This window comes from Balaenoptera physalus (assembly GCF_965194825.1).
Source record: "Balaenoptera physalus genome assembly, chromosome: 20".
NCBI classification, from domain to species: Eukaryota; Metazoa; Chordata; class Mammalia; order Artiodactyla; family Balaenopteridae; genus Balaenoptera; species Balaenoptera physalus.
Window position 1 is genome coordinate 24709070 of NC_138901.1, and position 21112 is coordinate 24730181.

The following is a 21112-nucleotide window of genomic DNA, read 5'->3' on the forward strand; positions in this document are numbered from 1 at the left end:
TGTGTTCTTTATTCTGTCCCATTGATTTATATGTCTGTTTTTGTGTGAGTACCATGCTGTTTTGATTACTGTAGCCTTGTAGTACTATCTGAAGTCTGGGAGGGTTATGCCTCAAGCTTTTTTCTTTTTCCTCAAAATTGCTTTGGCAGTTCTGGGTCTTTTTTAGTTCCATATAAATTTTTAGGATTGTTGTTCTAGTTCTGTGAAAAATGTCATGGGTAATTTGATAGGGACTGCATTAAATCTGTAGCTTGCTTTGGGTAGTATGGCCATTTTGACAATATTAATTCTTCCAATCCAAGAGCATGGGATATCTTTCCATTTCTTTGAATCATTTTCAGTTTCTTTTATCAATGTTTTATAATTCTCAGCATATAGGTCTTTCACCTCCTTGATTAGGTTTATTCTTAGTTTTTTGTTTTTTTTTTTTTGACACTTTTTCTTTTGGCTGCACCATGTGGCGTGTGGGATCTTAGTTCCCTGACAAGCGTGGAGTCCTAACCACCAGGGAATTTCCTTTGACACAATTTTAAATGAATTTTTTTTTTTTTTACATTCTCTTTCTGATATTTCATTGTTAGTGTAAGGAAATGCAACCGATTTCTGTATACTAATATTGTGTCCTGCAACCTTGCTGAATTCATTTACTAGTTCTACAGGTTTTTGTGTGGAGTGTTTAGGGTTTTCTATATAGTGTATCATGTCAACTGCATATAATGACAATTTTACCTCTTCCCTTCCAATTTGGATACCTTTATTTCTTTTTCTTGTCTGATTGTTGTTGCCAGGACTTCCAATACCATGTTGAATAGAAGTGGTGAGAGTGAGCATCCTTGTCTTGTTCTAGAGTTTAGTGGGAAGGCTTTCAACTTTTCACCATTGAGTATTATGTTGACTGTGGGTTTGTCATAAATGGCTTTTATTATGTTGAGATATAATCCCTCTATATACACTTTGGTGAGAGTTTTTTTTTTATCATGAATGGATGTTGAATGTTATCAAATGCTTTTTCTGCATCTATTGAGATGATCTTGTGGTTTTTGTCTTTTCTTTTGTTATTGTGGTATATCACATTGATTGATTTGCATATGTTGAACCATCTTTGTGACCACAGAATGAATCCAACTTGATCATGGTGTATGATCCTTTTAATATATTTTTGGATTCTGATCTGTATTTATTTTTAATTCCTTTTTTTGCCTTACTGAGGTGGCTAAAACTTCCAGCATTATGTTGAGTAGCAGTGACAGAGTGCACATCCTTACTTTGTTCCTTATCTTAGGGATAAGGCATTCAGTCTTTCATCATTAAACATGATGTTAGCTACAGATTTTTTTTTGTAGATGTTCTTGAGCAAGTTTAGGAAATTCCTTTACTCCTAGTTCGCTTAGAATTTTCATCATGAATGGGTGCTGAATTTTGTCAAATGCTTTTTTCTGCTTTAATTGATATGATCATGTGATTTTTCTTCTTTAACCTGTAAATATGGTAGATTACATTGATTGATTTTTAAATATTGAATTATCTTTACATCCCTGGAATAAGTCCCACCTGGACATTGTGTATAATTCTTTTATGTAATGCTGAATTCTATTTGCTAATATTTTGATAAAGATTTTTGTATCTATATTCATTAAAGATTCATTTAAAAACTATCCTTTTTTTTAACATCTTTATTGGAGTATGATTGCTTTACAATGTTGTGTTAGTTTCTGCTGTATAACAAAGTGAATCAGCTAATAGGCATACGTATATCCCCATATCCCTTCCCTCTTGGGGCTCCCTCCTACCTTACCTATCCCACCCCTCCAGGTGGTCACAAAGCACCAAGCTGATCTCCCTGTGCCATGCAGCTGCTTCCCACTAGCCATCCATTTTACATTTGGTAGTGTATATATATCAATGTTACTCTCTCACTTCGTCCTTTCTTCCCCTTCCCCTTCCCCATGTCCTCAAGTCCATTCTCCACGTCTGTGTCTTTATTCCTGTCCTGTCCCTAGGTTTATCAGAACCATTTTTTTTTGATTCCATATATATGTGTTAGCATACGGTATTAGTTTTTCTCTTTCTGACTTACTTCACTCTGTATGACAGACTCTAGTTCCCTCCACCTCACTATAAACAACTCAATTTCGTTTCTTTTTATGGCTGAGTAATATTCCATTGTATATATGTGCCACATCTTCTTTATCCGTTCATCTGTTGATGGACACTTAGGTTGCTTCCATGTCCTGGCTATTGTAAATAGTGCTGCAGTGAACATTGTGGCACATGACTCTTTGAATTATGGTTTTCTCAGGGTATATGCCCAGTAGTGGGATTGCTGGGTCATATGGTAGTTCTGTTTTTAAAAACTATTCTTTTTTAATCTTACGGTTTATCCTTTCACTGTTTATAAGCAAATATACTCCCCCCTTTTTTAGGTAACTGGTAACATACTATACACATTTCTCTCCATCTTTATTTTTTTACTTAACAATATATCTTGGAGAGAGTAAGCTTCAAAAACAAATCAGGGATGACATCAAGGCAAATGGTACAGTTGGATGATCCAAAAATCAGCCCTCCCACTGAAGCAACCAGTGACAATTGACAGAATCAACTTTTTTGGAACTCTGAAATCTAGCAAAAAACTTACAGCTCACAGAGGAGGGCATAAAAAAGAAAGGAAATGCTAAATGTTGACATTTAAGATCAAGTCACTGGGACTTCCCTGAAGGTCCAGTGGTTAAGACTCCATGTTCACGATGCAGGGGGCACAGGTTTGACCCATGGTCGGGGAACTAACATCCCAAATGCCACACCATGTGGCCAATAAATAAATAAATAAATAAAATTAGTATTAAAAACATAGTTTTAAAAAAAACGATCAAGTCACTGATCACTGAGATATTAGAACAGAAACTTCAGTGACCACACATCATAAGGAACATAGTCTTTGCAAAAATAGTTTGGAAAAGTCACTAAACAAATGGATGACTATATCCCTCAACAAGCAACAACAACAAACTCTGGGGAGGAGAAAAGAATCTGATTTTCAGAGGCGTTACCACATTATAAAATTCAAAATGTCTACTGTTCAACAACTACAAAAAAATTACACAGCATACGAAGAAACAGAAAATATGGCCCATTCACAGGAAAAGAAATGGACAGAAACCATCCCTAAGGAAGCAGACATTGAATTTACTAGACAAAGACTTTAAATCAACTGTTTTAAAAATACACCCAAAGAGCTAAAGAAAAGCATGGATAAAGAACTGAAGAAAACCAAGAGAATGGTGTAGAAACAAATAGAGAATATCAGTAAAGAGATAGAAATTATAAAATGGAACCAAATAGAAAATCTGGAGCTGAAAAATACAATACCTGAAATGAAAAACTGACTAGAGAGGTTCAACAGTATTTCTGAGCAAGCAGAAGAGTCAATGAATGAAAGTCAATTGAAATGATCCAGGATGAAGGACAGGAAGGAAGAAAAAAATGAAGAAAAATGAACAGAGCCTGAGACGTGTGGGACACATGAAGTATACAAACATGCATTATGGAAGTCCCAGGAGGAGAAGGGGGACAAAAAGCATGTTTGAAGAAACAACATCCAAAAATGTCCCAAATTTGGTGAAAGACATGAATCTACACATCCAAGAAGCTCAAAGAATTCCAAGTAAGATAAACTTGAAAAGGTCCAAACTGAGACACATTCTAACAAAAAACAAGTCAGACTGTGTCACTGGTCTGCTCAGAATTCTGCAGTGGCCCCTCATCTCAGAACAAAATTCAAAGTCCTTACAATATCCTGTGAGGTCCTTCATAATCCCACCACCCCTACCACATCACCTCTCTTGACTCCATCTTCTAGCACTCTCTCTCACTCTCTCTCCAGCCACACTGGCCCCCTTGCTGTTCTTCAAAGCCATTAGTAATTCAATTTCAATGACTAATGAAGTTGTGTTGAAGTCTCCAACTATAAAAGTGAGTTTGTCTATTTCTCCTTGCAGTTCAATTGTTTTTTGTCTCACATATTTTGACACTTTTGTTAGATGTATGTACTTCAAGGATTGTTATGTCTTCTTGGAAAATTAACCCCTTTATCATTATATAATGTTCCTCTTTATGCCTGATAATTTTCCTTGTTCTGCTTTGTTTGAAATTAATATAGCTACTCCAGCTTTCTTTTGATTAGTGTTGGCATGGTTACCTTTCTCCATTCCTTTATTTTTAATCTACTGTATCTTTATGTTTAAAGTAAGTTTCTTGTAAACAACATAGAGTTTGGTGTTGTTTTTTATCCACTCTGTCAGTTACTATCTTTTCATTGGTGTATTTATTCCATTCATATTTAAATGGTTATTGATATAGTTGGATTAATATCTACCATATTTGTAGCTCGTTTCTATTTATTGTACTTGTTCTCTGTTTTTGGTTTTTTGGTTTTTTTTTTTTTTAATCTGTCCCCTATTTTTCTACCTTCTCTGGCTTTAATGGAACATTTTATATGGTTCCATTTTCTCTTCTCTCTTAGCATACCAATTATATTTCTTTTAAAAATGTTTTTAGTGGTTGCCCTAGAGTTTGTAATATATATTTTAAGTGATCTAAGTCCATTTTCAAAGAACACTATCCTTCTTCATAGCTAGTACAGGTACGTCATCACAGAGTATTCCCTATTCCTCCCTCCTGTCTCCTATAACTTTGCTGTAATTCATTTCATTTATCCATAATCACCCAGTATTGTTGCTATTATTAGGTAAACCATTTTCTATTAGATCAATTAAGAATAATAAAAATAAAATATTTATTTTTCCTTCACTTATTCTTCCTCTAATGGTCTTCCTTTCTATTTATAGAACTAAGTTTTTGATATCTATCATTTTCCTTCTCTCTGAAGAACTTCTTTTAACGTTTTTTCCCAAGACGGGTCTACTGGCAGCAAATTCCCTTAATTTTTGTTTGTCTGAAAAAGTCTTTATATATGTTCAATTTCGAAGGATAATTTCACTAGATACAAAATTCTATATTGTTATGCACCTAGAGAATATCATACTAAGTGAAGTAAGTCAGACAGAGAAAGAAAAATATTATATGATATCACTTATATGTGGAATCTAAAAAATAGTGCAAATGAATCTATTTACAAACAGAAACAGACTCACAGACATAGAAAACAAACTTATGGTTACCAAAGGGGAAAGGGAGGGGGAAGGGATAAATTAGGAGTATGGAATTAGCAGATACAAACTGCTATACATAAAATAGGTAAGCAACAAGGATTTACTGTATAGCACAGGGAACTATATTCGATATCTTGTAATAACCTATAGTGGAAAATAATCTGGAAAAATATATATATCTGAATCACTTTGCTCTACACCTGAAACTAACATGATATTTTAAATCAACGCTACTTAATTAAAGAAAAAAACTCTATGTTGTTATTGTTTTTTCTTTCCACACTTGAAAAAAGATTTCACCCCAATCTGATTTTGCTCGCACGGTTTCTGAGAAGTGTGGTGTAACTCTTATATTTGTACCCTCCTTCCCCAGCTTCATTCAAGATTTTCTCCCCACTGCCCCCTCCCCCACAGTTTGAATAGACTCCAATCTCTGGCTCTCTGACAAGAGTGTCCCCTCTGTGATCTCCTTGCTGCTTCCCTCTGACCTCGTGGGGACCCCAGCCTGGACTCTCCTCCACTTTCTGCCAATCACTCTACCCTCCACTTCTTTCCTTGCCCAACTTAAGAGTCCCCTGGAAACCACTTGAGCAACCCTCGCTAATGTCCGCTCCTCCCTTGCCTGCTAAGCAACCTCTACCTGGTCAACTCAACAATCTGCCCACAGCTGGTGCTGAGCCCAGCTGGAGAGCAGCCCACCACCTGGGACCCCCACCATGCCTCCTGGGGTCACTGCAACCCCATGACCTCTCACAAGCAAGAGGGCTCTGGGGCCCCTGGATATTCTTCCATTTCCCCTGGTCAGTCCTCTTCCCGGTCCCCATGGCAGCATCTACACTTGGGACTTACTTACCTTTCTCCACTGTCCTTAAACCTCTGGGACCATCCACCATCTCCCCTCTCCTCAGCTACTAACTTCACACCTACTTTGCATACACACCTATACAGGAACCCCCAAATGTCTTGAACAACTCTGTTTCCTCTGAAATGTTTCAAGCATCCAGAAAAGTACAAGAGAACGGAGTAGCTAACACCCATGTGTCCAGTACCCAACTCTATCAAATTACCTTCTGACTCCAAACTTGCCAGTGTGCCTGCATGACCCACAGAGGTTAAAAGCCAGACTGCCTGGGCTCAAATTGTGAATCCAGCATTTACTTAGCTTCTCTGTGCCTCAGTTTCCCCCTCTGTCAAAAGGTAGAAATGAGAGTGTCCACCTCATAGGGTGGTGGGCAGAGTGAACAAACTCATATGCGTAGAATGTTCAGTGAAAGCTAGCTCTTATCGGGTCATCTTTCCTCTTGACTCAATTGAAGAGAGAACTTGCTGTAAGTCTAACCCCTTGGGTGGGCTTCCAGATCCTTTCCCAAGTCTTCTCTACTGGCTGCTGTAATTGACTTCTAAACAGACTTCCTCCCATTTAAAGCTCACAGACACCCCTCCCCATGTGCCAAATGCCCTCCAGCAACCACCCTCTCCACTCTTCTTCCTTTCAGAGTCAAACTTCACTTGTTCTCTGCACACCCTCCCTCCCACTTACCCTTCAGTCGGCCATAAACTTCCCTTCCCCTGAACCCACTCTTCCTTGATATCACCAAATGCCTCCAAATGTCATCCCATGGGCACATCTCAGTCCCCATCTGGCCGTTCACAGCAGGATTTGACTTTGCTGACCACTCCGTCCTCCTTGAAACACTCTCCCAGCCCCCCACAAACTCAGGGCCACCTCCCTCTGCATTGCCTCACACTCTCTGGTCACTCTCTCACAGGTGCTGCCCTGAGACCCTAGACCCTCTGTTCTCTCCCCACCCCCCTGTCCTGGACCATCAGACCCATGCCATCAAACTTCACTTACCACAAGTTGTCCCAAGCCCCCAATGTACATCTTCAATCCCAGCTTCCTTACTGATTGTTCAGATCCATGTAGCCAACTGCCTGCTGGACAGCTCCTCCTAGATGTCTCAGAAACACTCAGACTCAGCATGATCAAAATGGAGCTGATGGCACAATCACTTTGGAGAACTACTTGGCAGAATCTTCTAAAGGAGAATGCACGCCCACGCCGTGGCTCACAATCCCACTCCTCGTGTCCAACAACAGTGTATACATATGTGCACCAAAGCACATGTACAAGAACGCTCACAGGAGCACTGTTCATGAGGACTCCAAACTGGAAACTACCCAAATGCCCATCAACAGTAGAACAGATAAATAAATGTTGGCACATTCATATGCTAGAATACCCGCCTGCAGTATTGAAAATGAATGATTTATCCAACAATATGGATAAATCTCACAAACATTATGCTGAGCAAAAGAAGCCAGACATGAAGGAGTACACACTGTACACTTCCAATTATATGCAAAACTGACCTGTGGTGCTAGGAGTTAAGACCTTGGGGAGCAGTAGCTGAAGGGAACAGGAGGGGGCATCTGAGCGCCGGTGATGTTTCTCAACCTGGTTTCTCAACCCTGGGCGCTAGTTACACAGCCATGTTTGGTTTGTGCAAATCACTGATTGTGGTTTGTGCACTTTTCTGCATAAATTTTATATGCCAATGAGAAGTTGAAAAAAACAGGACACATCCTCTTCCCCATCAAGCACCCCCTCTCCCTGGTGTTCTTTCTCTCAGAGAATGGTCCCAACTTTCCACGCAGTTGCCCAAGTCAGAAGTTGAATGTTATTCCCTGCTGTTCCCCGCTCGTTGTCATTCGCAGCCAAGTACTATCACTCTACCTTCTAACCATGTCTCAAATTCACCCATTTCTCTTCACCTCCACTGCCTCTTCCTTAACCCAGACCCAGCTCCCCCCTCTCCCGTGCTTCTGCAGCAGCCTCCCAGCCTCCAGTCTTGTCCTTCTGCGTCAACCCCACACAGCTGCCAGAGGGACCCTTCTGGAATGGAAATCCAATCTCCCCTGGTTAAAAAATTTCAGTGATTTCCTAAAGCCTCCAGATAAAGCCCACCCTCCTGCTCTGGAGTCCCAGGGGCTCTGTGTTCTGGGGCTCTGACTCTACTCCAGCCCCAGAGCTATGCCCCAGGAAGTCTCACTAGCCTTTGCACAGGCTTTTTCCTTGGCCGGGAACCCTCTCCATCCCCTCATCCCTGCTTTTCCTGGCCAAGGCCCACACATCCTTCAAGCCTCAGCTCAGATATCCTCCCACCTCCACAAAGTGTTTGGGCCCCCTTGGGCTGTCACAGCAGCGTGTGCTACCCCCATCCCAGCACATACCACACTCACTGTAGTGAAACTGGCTGCATGTGTATCCACTTCCCCCACTAAACCTTGGGATCCGTGGAGGAGGCCATTGCGTGTGCCTTGTTCACTACTCCATCCCCAGAACCTAGTATGGTAGAAGCTCAGGAAGGATTTGTTGGATGGATGAAGGACCCCAGAAGGAAGAAAAACATCCAGGCTGCAAAGTGCTGAAGGCCTGGGGTGGATCTCCAAGGGAGTTGGTGAAAAGGTAGGGGGAATTTCCCCCTTAAGAGACAAGAGTTCTAGAATTAAAAATCTTAGAACATCAGAGCTTGAAGGGACCTCAGAGGCCATCTAATAATCCACTTTTTGATTTATTAATGAGAAACCTAAAGGAAGGAGCCACTGGCTGGACAAGGATGTGTGGGAGGAGGGAGAGGCGGCAGCTGCAGAGTAAGGCAAGGTGATGATGAAAGTGAATATTTAGCGTTGATAGGGCTCCTACAATAAGTAAAGATAACATTCCTTCTGGATATGATGGTGGGGTCCCACAGGTGGCCCACTTCCCAGGTCTCCCCAGTAGAGCCGGACTCACCTCCTCACGGTGACCACTAGATGGCGCCAGGCCACCAGGCAATGAAGAGAGCAAGGGCTGGCCGGCTCACCCTCTGATTCTGTCCTCCTTCCTAAGTTCCTCCCCTCAGACCTGGCACTCTGTGAGCCCAGTTGCTGTGGCCGTGCCCAGGTGGCATAATACTTAGGCTTCAGGGAACAGCTTGCTTCAACAAGGTACCTGTTCTCATGCCAGAGAGAGTGTGGGCCATGGCCTCTGACCTGGGCATTGGCCAGCACTGCCCCTTCTCCCTCCCACCAGCCTCCCAGAGGCACCTGACTGACCGCCCTCCATCACCCCTCCACCAGGGGCAGGACTCTGGCCAGACTGACACCTGCTCATCTTGTTGGCTCAGGCGAGGTGCAGTGGGTGGCACTGGTCCCACTGTATCCTCTGGCAACCTCGCCACCCTGAGCTGGCAGGTGCCAGCCCAGTGGCTGGTGGCTCCAGTCCTGCTGGCGTGACAGGCTCCTTTGGGGCCATATGGCCCCATCTGGGAAGCTGCTCCTGCTCCTACCCTAGAGTGGGACAGCTTGACGCCGGTGCCTGCTCCATGCCGCCCCTTTTCCTAACCCCACAAGCATACCCAGCCAAGATGATTCAGCCCCTCTCCAGTATTAGGGAGTCTCAGTTATTCATTCAACAAACATCTACTGAGCACTGAGGTTGTGTGTGCCAGGACCTGCTCTAGGTAACTGGAAGGTAGTAGTGAACTGGACAGATGCAGTCCCTGGTGTCCTGGAGCACAGAAGGCAATGGGGCACCAGATACTAACCTCACATTACCAAACAATTGTTTAATTGCTCTCTTAAGTCCCTAATGCTGCAGTTTGAATCCATTTCTAGAACTCTTGGACTTTCAGAGCAGAATGCAGCATAGAAATTATCCTAACATAACCCACCATCACCACCACCCTTTCATGATTCCAGGATTCCGGACTCCCAGCCCAGTGCTCCTTCACTTTACTCGGGAGCAACAGTGAGGAGGGAAGGGAGTGAGGCCTTTGTGAGAACCGCGTGAGGAATATCGACTCTCTGCTTTCTCTGAATTATCTGGCCCTTCTCTGTCTCAGTTGATGGATGGATGAATGAATGAGCCCCCGAGAAGGGGCTTATCCGACGCTTTGGAGAGCTGGGGGCTCCAAAGCAGGCCCTGCCCGCCTCCCGCCGCTCTCATCCTGGGAGGGGGAGCCGGCCTGCCCAGTGCCCTTCCTGCCCCCAGCGCCGCGGGCTCTCTAGGCGTCCTCTTGGCAACAGAACAGAGGGCATCCCGAGCAGGTGGTAACTCGCCCCGCCACGGGCTCGGAGCGGTGGGCGATAGGCGCTGGGGGGACGGGGAGATAGACAGATAGCGCTCCCCTAGCCCGCCCCCCGCCCCCACCTTTCCCACGCCTCGGCCTCCCCGGAGCCACCTGGACCTGGCGGGCACTCCTGCCCCTCGGCCCGCGGACTGTAGCCCTCTGTCTCAGCCAACGGCAGCTCTCAAAGCCCTGAGAACCCTGGCAGCCCGCCCTGGCGGTCTGACTTTGGCAAGGGGCACAGAGCCCCCTGCACTCTTCTCTTGCGGACAGAGTCTACGAAGGAGACCCTTCCTCGGGGATGGGCGAGACTTGGGGAGGCCGCAGAGGCCAGGACTGACCAGAAGGTGGCGCGCTGGCACTGCGTGTCCTTGGGACGCGTCAGCCGGCCAGGCAGGGAAAGGGGACAGGAGAAGAATTGACGGGGAGCCCTGCGTGAACGTTCTATGCGGCTAGGAAATGATATTTGGAGGAGCTCCCCCTCCCCCTACCAAGAAAGGTGGAGAACAGAATTGAGAGTGGAATGGATAAATGGGCTAAAACGTTGGGAACAACTTGGATGCCCTAGAGGCCTGGCCTTGTGGGCCAGACAGAACTAGGAGGTGGGGGTCCCCAGGGAGCAGAGCCTCTTCTTCAGAGCTTTCTTGGGGGGAGGGGCTTCAGTGGAGCATCATGGTTCCCAGCTACCAGAGATCGGGAAGGTGTTGAGAGTTTTATGTACATAGGTTCACAACTACACATTGACACACAGACACCCCATCCCATGGTCCTCCACTCACACTGCTTACAGCCCCCCCATATACACTGGTACACTTTCTCACACTCACACTCCTGCACTCACATACATTCTCTGCATGTAAATGAACTCTGTATCTTCTGCGGAACACTTGAGATCCTCACGTCACACACCTCAAGTACACCCGTCCCCTACACCTGATCTCTAAAAATGCCCACACTCCCCCAGTGCTGTCCCAAATACACAGAATCTGCCCCCAGACTTACCGAAGCACACAGATATCCAGCCTGTGTCCCACCCATCCTCATGGGGACCCCAGGTTCCCTGTTCCCTCCAGCAAGCCTAGGCCATCTCTGAAAGTTTTGGAGATAGCTTTAACATCGCCACACACAGGCTGTGCACCTCCACCCTCTCCATAAGCCCCTCATCCACACACCTGCTTACCAGGCCCTCTCCAATAGGACCCTCCCTGGACCCAGCGATGACTTTCATAGGCCCAAGGCACTTTTGCCTGATGGGCCCCTTCCTCCATTAAGAATATTTTTTTTAAATTACACTTTATGACTGCATTGCTGTAAAGACAATAAATATATTAATATACATTCAACCATTTTCTTCAACCTAAAATGTTCTCCTTTCTTCTGATTTTAAAAGAAATTAGAACATTATCATGAGCCCTGGGTCCTTCTACTTTGGGCATGTTTGTCTGCCTGTCATTTCCACACACACACACACACACACACACACACACACCTTGGACCACCTCCCTCCACAAACACCCAATAGGCAAATTCCCCTCCTTCTCTGTCGCACCTGAGCCCACCTTCCACCCACAGCCAGAGAGACAGACAGACTGAAGGATCCTGGGGACTCTACAGATAGACACCCTCCTCCCACTCTTTCCTTCAGAGACACTGGGGGTTTATCTGGGCTGAGGGAGGGATCCACAGGAGGAGGAACAGAGGGGTCTGTGTGAGTGTGTGTGTGTGTGTGTGTATGTGTTGGGTAACAACAAAGAATGAGAGAGAGAGAGAGAGAGAGGGAGAGAGAGGGAGAGAGAGGAACGAAAGAGCTCAAGAGCATGTTTTGCCTGGAAGGCAAGACTTGCAGCCAATCAGAGCGCTGGGGCCTCCCTCTGCGACTCCACTATTGAGTCTATAACCCGCTGGCCGGGCGGAGCTGGCAGCATTTGACTGTGGCTTGGGACGCGACGAGAAACGCGCCGCGACCGCCGGAAGACCGGCGATGGTCTAAGCGCCCCTCGGCCGACCCTCCCCAGAGACGCTGCCGGGCCCTCCCCTCGCCCTCCGGACACGCACCCCCGCCTCGTCTACTCCGCCTCCCCCGCGCTCCTGCCCGTTCCGGCGCTCCGGCCGAGGCCAGCCCGGGGGGTGGCGCGGCGCCCGCCAGGATGAGTGGCTCCTTCGATCGCAAGCTCAGCAGCATCCTCACCGATATCTCCAGCTCGCTCAGCTGCCATGCGGGTTCCAAGGACTCGCCCACCCTGCCGGAGTCTTCCGTCACTGACCTGGGCTACTACAGCGCTCCCCAGCACGACTACTACTCGGGCCAGCCCTATGGCCAGACCGTGAACCCCTACACCTACCACCACCAGTTCAACCTCAACGGGCTTGCAGGCACGGGCGCGTATTCGCCCAAGTCCGAGTATACCTACGGAACCTCCTACCGGCAATACGGAGCCTACCGGGAACAGCCACTGCCCGCGCAGGACCCAGGTGAGGACCACGGGGTCGCGGGAGAGTGGGGGACACGCGGAGGTTCCCGAGCGAGCGAGAGAAAGGCGAGGAATTGGAGCCGAAATCTAGGGACGCGCCCCGGGTAAGAAATGTACTCTCCGAAGTTAGAGAAGGTGGGCTAGATGACCCCCAGAGGGGACAGACGACCTTCCAGTCCCGAGACTGCGCGCCTTCGGGGCGTGGTGCGTGCGGGGCGCCGTGGTCCTGGGTGAGGATCCGCGTGAGCGAGGCGAGGACGCAGGGGCTGTGGATGTCAGAGAACCTCCTGCTCCAGGTGCTTTCCGGGCACTTCAGCAGGCGGTCCTCCATCGGGCTGTAGAGGGCTGGCGGGTAGGCAGCGGGCGCTGGAAGCTCTGCGACCCCTCTTTGGATCTGGGCTGGGGGGTGGGGAGAGGAAGGTGAGGGGGACACGGAGAGAGACCCCTCAGAATTACCAGAACAGGGAAGGAAGCAGCAGCGGAGAGTGGAGAAACTGAAAAAGAGAAAAGTAGAGTCAGCGTAAAAGTGGAGAGACAAAGTGAGAGAAAGGACACAAGAAAGGAACAGAGGAAAGGGTGAAGGAAGGAAGGAAGAAGGGAGTCTGATGTGTCTGCAACTTTTCTGAAAATCTAAAACTATTCTAAAATAAAAAGTTTAAAGAACAATAAAGGAAGGGAGGACGGAAGGGAAAGAGGGAGAGAAGCGACCGACGGCGTGGTGCGGGTGACAGGGCGGCGGGCAGACGGTGGCGGGAGCTGCGGAGAGCGAGGCGGCGGCCGTGCGCGTCCGGTGGTAGCTTGGCGCCGGGACCGCGCTCTGGGGGCGCGGAGCTGGGAGCGGGGGAGCGCCGCGTCGCGGGCGGCCGCCGGCCCGGCGCTGTGGCCGCAGCTCCCAGCCGGGGCGCCGGCGGCGGAGCGAGCAACCGGGAAGTCCCGGGGTGAGTAGGTGGGCCGGAGGGTGGCGTGTCCCGCGGGGCCCATGAGGGCCCCGGGGTCGCAGGCCGAGGCTGAGCCGCCCACTGCCCCGTGCGTTGCCCGCAGTGTCCGTGAAGGAGGAACCGGAAGCCGAGGTGCGCATGGTGAACGGGAAGCCCAAGAAGGTCCGAAAGCCGCGCACGATCTACTCCAGCTACCAGCTGGCCGCCCTGCAGCGCCGCTTCCAGAAGGCCCAGTACCTGGCGCTGCCCGAGCGCGCCGAGCTGGCCGCGCAGCTGGGCCTCACGCAGACGCAGGTCAGTGGTGGGCGGTCGAGGGCCGCGAGGACTCGGTGGGGCCCCGCGGGACCCCGGGACTCCCCAGGCGCTGCTGAGCCTAGATGGCCTCTTAAGTTCCCCGCAGGGCCTTGAAACCCTTGCCTGTGGGTGGAGGGGCCCCCAGATCTCAACCTCTGTTGGAAGTTTGTGCATTAGCACGTGTACAGGCGTGCATATTTGTGAACCTGTGCGATGGAGTCTCTCACAAGGAGAGGTGTCCTCCCTGTACCCCAGAATCGCCAGCTCCCACAGGCCCCCAACAGTGTGGGTCACTCACAGGGTTGGTCACTGATAGGAGTCTACACCGTGTCTCCCCCCAGGCCAGGCATGTGTGTGTAAGAGGTGTACATATACGTGTATGCATGTATATTTGCACACAGGCTAATGGATCTGTGTACATGCGGGAAAGCACACTTAAGGAGTGAGACCTTTCAAGGGTCACTGTGCTTATAGATGGCAAGGCAGATGTACTTGACTGGGCACAGGGGTGAGTGCATGTACAAAAATGTGTGCTTGTATCAAAAGACTGCATTCCTGCTCAGCACCCAAATGCTCCACCCCTTTGTGTGTGCCGGGAGCCAGGAACAGAGATTCCCCACAAAGGGGGACAGGAACTCAGAGGTGGGACTCCCCCCACCCCCAGCCTGTCCCTAAAGCCCCCAGCAGCCTGTCACTGCTCAGGGGAGGAGTGGCGGACGCCTGGCTCCCTACAGGTGTTGACAGGCGGGCCTGGGTTGCGGCTGCGTGGGGCCTGGTCCGCCGGGAATCTGGGTCACCCGGTGAGGAGCTGATTCATTGTTTGTACCAGTCATGGGGTGGAGAGCAGCAGGGGGAGGGGGAGAAACCCCAAGGGAAATTTGGGGACTCATGGCTCACCTGCTCCTGAGTCCCCAGGTCACCCCCATTAGCCAGCCCTGGAGGGCTCCTGAGTGTGTGACCGTGGGTACTCATGTTTGCAGGGTGTTTATCTGGCTGTATCTGTGCATGTGTGTATCTTTATAGCCTGGTGTCTCGTGTGTGAAGCTGTGAGTGTGTACATTGCCGCGCATGGAGATGCTTATGTGGATGTGCATTTGTCTCTGTGTATCTGTGCACCTCTGCTTATGGGTTTCCAATGTGAACAAAATACCACAAACCGCCCATCTCCCGCCTGGGCTGCCTTTTATTCAGTGCTTACTATGTCAGTAGTATGGCTGGCTGTTCTGAGTTCTTTATTTGTCTTAACTTATTTGAGCATCATAATAACCCTATGAGGTAGGTAATAGTGCTGCCATCATCCCCATTTTGTAGATGAGGAAAGCAAGAACCAGAGAGGTTAAGTAACTTGCCCAAGGTCCCACGCTTAGTAAGTGGCAGAGCAAAATTTGGACCTAGGCAGTCAGAAGTTCCTGGCCGAAGTTCCGTCCCCGACAGAATAAAGATGCTGGCCTGGGGGTTCGGGTGCCTGGGTTTTGCCTGGGTCTTGTGTGACGGTGGGTGCTGGCCTTGCCCGCTCTAGGCTGGGTTCCCTGAGGGGTTTTCACTCAGCGTTCTGCGAGGCTAACTAGCTCCCCCTTTCTTCTCTGGGGCAGGTGAAAATCTGGTTCCAGAACCGCCGCTCCAAATTCAAGAAGCTGTACAAGAACGGGGAGGCGCCCCTGGAGCACAGCCCCAATAACAGTGACTCCATGGCCTGCAACTCACCACCGTCACCCGCCCTCTGGGACACGTCTTCCCACTCTACTCCAGCCCCTGCCCGCAGCCAGCTGCCCCCGCCGCTCCCGTACAGTGCTTCCCCCAGCTACCTGGACGACCCCACCAACTCCTGGTACCATGCACAGAACCTGAGTGGACCCCACTTACAGCAGCAGCCGCCTCAACCAGCCACCCTGCACCATGCCTCCCCCGGGCCCCCGCCCAACCCTGGGGCTGTGTACTGAGCAGCCCCCGGCCTGAACCTCTCACGAAGGAACCCCAGGACCAAGCAGAAGGCGCCTCCGTCCCAGCCGACACTCAGGAATCATCGGGGAGCACAGGGGAAAGGACACCCCTTTTCCCCCTTCCCTTGCCCCTTCCTCCAGGGACCCAAGAGCTTCCAGATGAAATTTGCATGGGCCAAGGATGCCCCCTGAATTTCCCTTCCCCTGCCTAGACACTGGGGTGCCCCTCCAGATGTCTGGGAACTTCACTCCGGCTGGGACAGCTGTTTCCCTTCTGCTCCAAGAGCCTGGATTGGCTTTAAATGGCTCATCACCTTCCAGATTCTAAAACTTAGTACCGAGTCCCTAGACTGGAGTCCTTGGGCACTGGGGACACCGTGGAGCGTCTTCAGGTCAGGCCTGGGCTGGGGCACCAGGCAGTGTGGATTCTGGGACCTGCCAGGCCTAAGCTCCTGCCACGGGGACCTGGGCTGCCCCTTAACTGAGCATTCCCTCTGCCAAAAAGACATTGAACCTTGAGACTGGGACTCAGGGTGGGGACCTCAACGAGCCCTGCCCTGAACTTTTAGCCCTCATTTAGGGTTTGAGGGTTAAACCAAAGAAAAGCCCCCAAGTAAGGGAAGTTTTTAATATTTGTGGCTTTAGAGAGAACTCAAGGAGCACCTCCCCTCCCCCGCTTTGGTCGGAGAGGAGGGGTGGATCCCAGGCATCCTTCCCGAGGACCCATTTCTTCTTCCATGTACAGGACTTTGCACAACTTTGGTTTCAAAAGCTGTTGAAAAATAGGAAGACAAAGGGCATTGTTAACAGATAGGACCAATCTCCCCTGCGTGGGTGCCTCTGCTCGCCCGCACCCCACCTATTCCTCTCCTCCAGTGAGTTGGCAGTTTTGGCGCCAAACCCCAAATCTCCAAGGCAAGACAAACCCCAAAACACCCCCTTTCCGGTGGCCTTGGAAACAGATAATTCCCGCCAAGACGGCGGAGAATGTCGGGTGACGTGCATGGGGCACAAGGGAAGGGTTATAACTCGGTGCCTTTAGGGGTGAGGGGGTGGCTGTCTGAAGGGTCAGTGGCACTGCCCCTTCCTGGCCCGGACGCCCCCCAGAGCTAACCGTCCTCCACCCCTGATGTGGTCGAACATGGAAGAAAAGGAGAGGTAGAAGACTGTAGCTATATATATAGTATGTATTTTTTTTAAAGCAACAGAGAGAAGCAGCCTCCTCCCTACTGTGGTTTCCTATTTATGTGGCCCTTTCCTCCTGGATGTACCTGCCTGTGCGTCGTGAGCTGAGAGAAACAGATGTGGGCTCCGGCTGGATTTGGGTTTGTGGGAGGCACAGGCGAGAGGAGAGACGTGGTGGATCTCGAAGAGTCCCACCCCAGGGGTAGAGGAATGAAGCCAAGTCCCACCCCCTCCCAGCCTTCTCATTTCTGCTTTCTTATTGGACCCATCTTTATATATAACATTAATAAAAAAGAAGAAAATAACCACTGAGCTCTTTGAACTGGAGGCTAGAGGCAGGCAGCTCTCGGCGGAGGGCCGGGAGTTGGGGAAGGTGTTTGGTGGGGAAGGCCCTCTGAGCCTCCAGGGTCTCCTGGGGGAGTCAGAGCCCTGGGGACCTACTGCTGGCGCTCTGGGCTCAAGGACTGGGCTGAGCCTGGCCCTGGGTAGTAGGTGCTCCTGACCCCATGGCTGCCCCCACGGTCTGGGGAGTGGAGGCTCCCAGCCCTTGGCCCCCCTGACTCCACTCTGCTTGGTGGCTTGGCATCCCCTGCCAGCCAGCAGCCATCCGCCACTGCCGCCGGGTCACCTCAGGACTGCTCTTTGATCTTGGGCTCACATGCAGACACGCTTGCACACGCGTGTAAACCCCCTGCCTCCACGCCCTGGCCCCTCACTCTCCTGTCTATCCCTTTCAGCTGGGGGTGAGGGTGAGGCCTCAGGCAGGGGGAACACCACTGCTTCCACAGCTGGCAGGGACCCCAGGCCACTGGGATCCAGGCTGGACCATGGAAACAGACAAGGGGTTTCCATGTTGACCTTCCCTGGGAGTGCTCGGGCCCTGACTCAGAGCCCTTTTGCTGCCACGGCTGCCGGCCTGGGCCAGCAGTGCTGCCACCCTCCTCTTCCAGCTGCCAGACTCCGAGACTCTGGGGACAGAGAGCTGGAGGTGGCAGTAGGAACGGAGTGGGGTGTGTGTGAACAAACATCTTGGCACAGATGGGAGACAGCGTGAATGCACGCACACGCTTGTGAAGCCACCTCTCTCGCTTATACACACACACACATACCAAGAAACGCATCTCTACCATCACACATACACGGACTCCCACCTCAGGCAAACGTGTTGCCCTCTGAGGCCAGTACACAGATCCAAACGCACACCTGAGACATGCTAGCATCACACAAATATACAAATCGTGCATTCCAAGGGGTACACAGATGCACACACGCATCGCTCAAGTCACCCGAGCATCACACACACACACACACACACACACACACAGGCATAGGCAGCTCCCTGTACTGGAAAAAGTCTAGGATGGGGAGTCAGCAACACCACCCAGCAGCCAAGGTGACCCAGCTTAGCCTGGAACCTCTCTGTCAGAATCTCAGTTTCCTCATCTGTCAAATGGGAACAACAATCCCCACCCTTTTGGCCTCTGTGGCTACGGTGAGGCACAAAGCAGAATAAGGATGAGAAGGCAGAAGACAGAAGGGCCTTGTGGAACAGCAGGGCTCCAGAACATGGGGGCCCTCCAACCCTCACCTCACCCTTCTGCCTCTCAGAAAATAGGCCTCCCCTCCCACCACGCCCGAGGGTGGTGGAAGGGAGGAGGGCCTCCAGCCCACGGACGCCAGCCAGGCTGGCAAGGGTTAAGTGGCAGCTGCCAGGCGGGGCTGAGCTGAGCAGTTTGGGTTGAGGGCTGCGTGCAGGCAGGAGCAGCGAGGCGGCAGCCGGGCAGACTTGCTGGAGACACTGCATTTTATTAGGACTGGGCTGCCAGCAAAGGGAGGGAGAGGGAAAAAAAGGACAGAAAGAGAGAGGAAGGAAGGAGGGAGGCTGGGCGGGCAGGCTGGCGGGCAGGCTGCTTCGGGATGAAAGGATGTTGTAAGCTCCCTAATTCCTCCCTGCTCATCCCTGCTCTGTCAGGCTGGATTAACTGCCCGGGTGACCTCCCTCAGGGTCAGCCCCGCCCCTCACCTCCCCTTCCTCCTCTCCTCACCTCCAGGCCAGGCAGGTGGCCCTCTTCACCAGCCCTGGTGGGTAGGAGAGCCACAAGGACAGGGACTTGGGTGGGGGACCTGGCAGAGTGCCTAGGTGGGGCAGCTGAGCCCATCTTCTGCCAGGTGCTTCTTGACTACACTCGTTGCCTCGTGACAACCTTCAGGGAAGAAGAGGGGGGCGAGGGAACCCCAGTCTTCCCTGAGGATCACTGTTCTCCAAACCTTAATAAGGGCTGGATTTGCTAAACTCCTACTCTGTGCCAGGCACTTTGCATGTTATCCTCGCAACAGCCAGGGAGGGGGGTGGTATAGTACTCAATTTTCAGATGGGGAAGCTGAGGCTCAGAGAGGTCCAGTCTCTCTCTGTCAAGTTCACATAACTAATACATGGCAATGCTGGGATTTGAACCCTGGTCTGTCTGGAGAATGGGTGCTCTTCATGGGCTTTTCTGCAGCTCAGGTTACTAAGATGCCAGGGCAGAGTGTCAGAGAGCTGGGCAGCTGTGCCCACCCCAACCCGCCAGCCCTCCTCCCTGAGTCCTTCCCTGGGAGAAGTGGAGGCGGGCAGGGCTGGGCTTCTTCCCCAGGGCTGATCCTTGGAAAAGCTTAATGCTGTAGTCAGGAATGTGCACGCTGGTGTCAGCTGACCTGGAGTGAATCCTGCCTCCACTACTTTACTGACTGTGTGATCTTGGGCAAGTCACTTAACCTTTCTAAGCCTCAGTTTTCTCATCTGTAACATAGGAATAATGCTACCTGCCTGGCAGGTAGTTGTTGCAAGGACTAAATGGATAATATGTGTAAAACGCTTCACAAGGCATCCAGCACATGGTACGTACTGCTCGGTGTATCAAAGTTGCTGTTGACGATGGTGACAGGGGAGATGGGGCTTACTGCCCACCTAGCCTCCTGCCCCATCCCACCCTCAATGTGCCTCATTCAGACCCAGGCCCCTGGCTGCACTTACCACATTGGTTGATCCACCGATCTCTAGGTGCACTCCAAAAAGGATTCAACCAATATTTACTGAGCACCTGCTCTATTCCACGCACTGTTCTAGGAGCTGGTACCACAGATGACTGAAGCCTGGGGAAGGGAGGCACAGACCTGGGCTACGAGCTCCATGGCCAGAAGCAGGGCCCACCCCGGACAGGCCCCCAGCTGGACAAACCTGACGCAGTCAGAGAGACTGGATGGGTTGTCAGAGGAAAGGGCAGGGCCAGTTGCTGGTGGGTGGGAAGGACACGTAGAAAGGCTTCATGGGGGAGGTGGGATTTGAATTATGCCTTGAAAGAAGGATGGCAGCATGACAGGCAGAGATGGGGGTCTGGGAACATACTCCCTGGAGACCCCACCTGCAGAATAACTCCTCTCCTAGGACTCATGGGGTGCAGAGGAAGGAGGCTTGTGGGGGAGCCTGAGAGCAGGAGCCTCGAGGGCCCTCGCGCGTTGGCTAGAGCTGATGCTGAAGGGAGGGGAGGCACGGACCCAGTGGGTCCTTAAAACCTTCCCCGGATGCAAGGCTCAGGGTCTGGCACTTCCCAGCCCCTCAGATGCGCTGGGAGCCACCCTGACTCTGAGAGCCTGGAGAAAGGAAACTCCTGCCCCTCGACTGGAAGGAGACGGCCCCTGCCCTTCTCACTTGCGGAAGTGGACGAGAAGGATGGTTTCTACCCCTGTCCTTGAGGCCCCTCCCTTTAAGGGGTCCCAGGCACTAGTGGATCTTAGAGACCTCACCCCAAATCAGCCTCTGCACACCACCGCCTCAGCAGCACACCATCACTACCACTTACTCCCCAGGCCAGCAGGGCCCCCAACCTCCGCAGGGAAGGGATTCTGGGCAGCTGAGACCAACTGGACACTCGATGTGCAGCCTCCCAGCCTAGGGGAGGGCTCTGGTTCGCCAAGTCAGGCTGAGTTGCGTCAACCAAGCCCGGAGGGGATGGAAGAGGAGGG

General features: G+C 50.7%; 1 protein-coding gene across 1 annotated transcript; it reads left to right on the plus strand.

Moving 5' to 3' along the window:
- The first annotated feature begins 12184 nt into the window (after nucleotides 1-12184).
- DLX3 (distal-less homeobox 3) lies at nucleotides 12185-17415 on the plus strand. The gene is made up of 3 exons (XM_082441745.1): nucleotides 12185-12754; nucleotides 13795-13985; nucleotides 15578-17415. The coding sequence occupies exons 1-3, from the start codon at nucleotides 12430-12432 to the stop codon at nucleotides 15923-15925; spliced, it is 864 nt and encodes a 287-aa protein (XP_082297871.1). The 5' UTR covers nucleotides 12185-12429; the 3' UTR covers nucleotides 15926-17415.
- Nucleotides 17416-21112: the final 3697 nt, after the last annotated feature.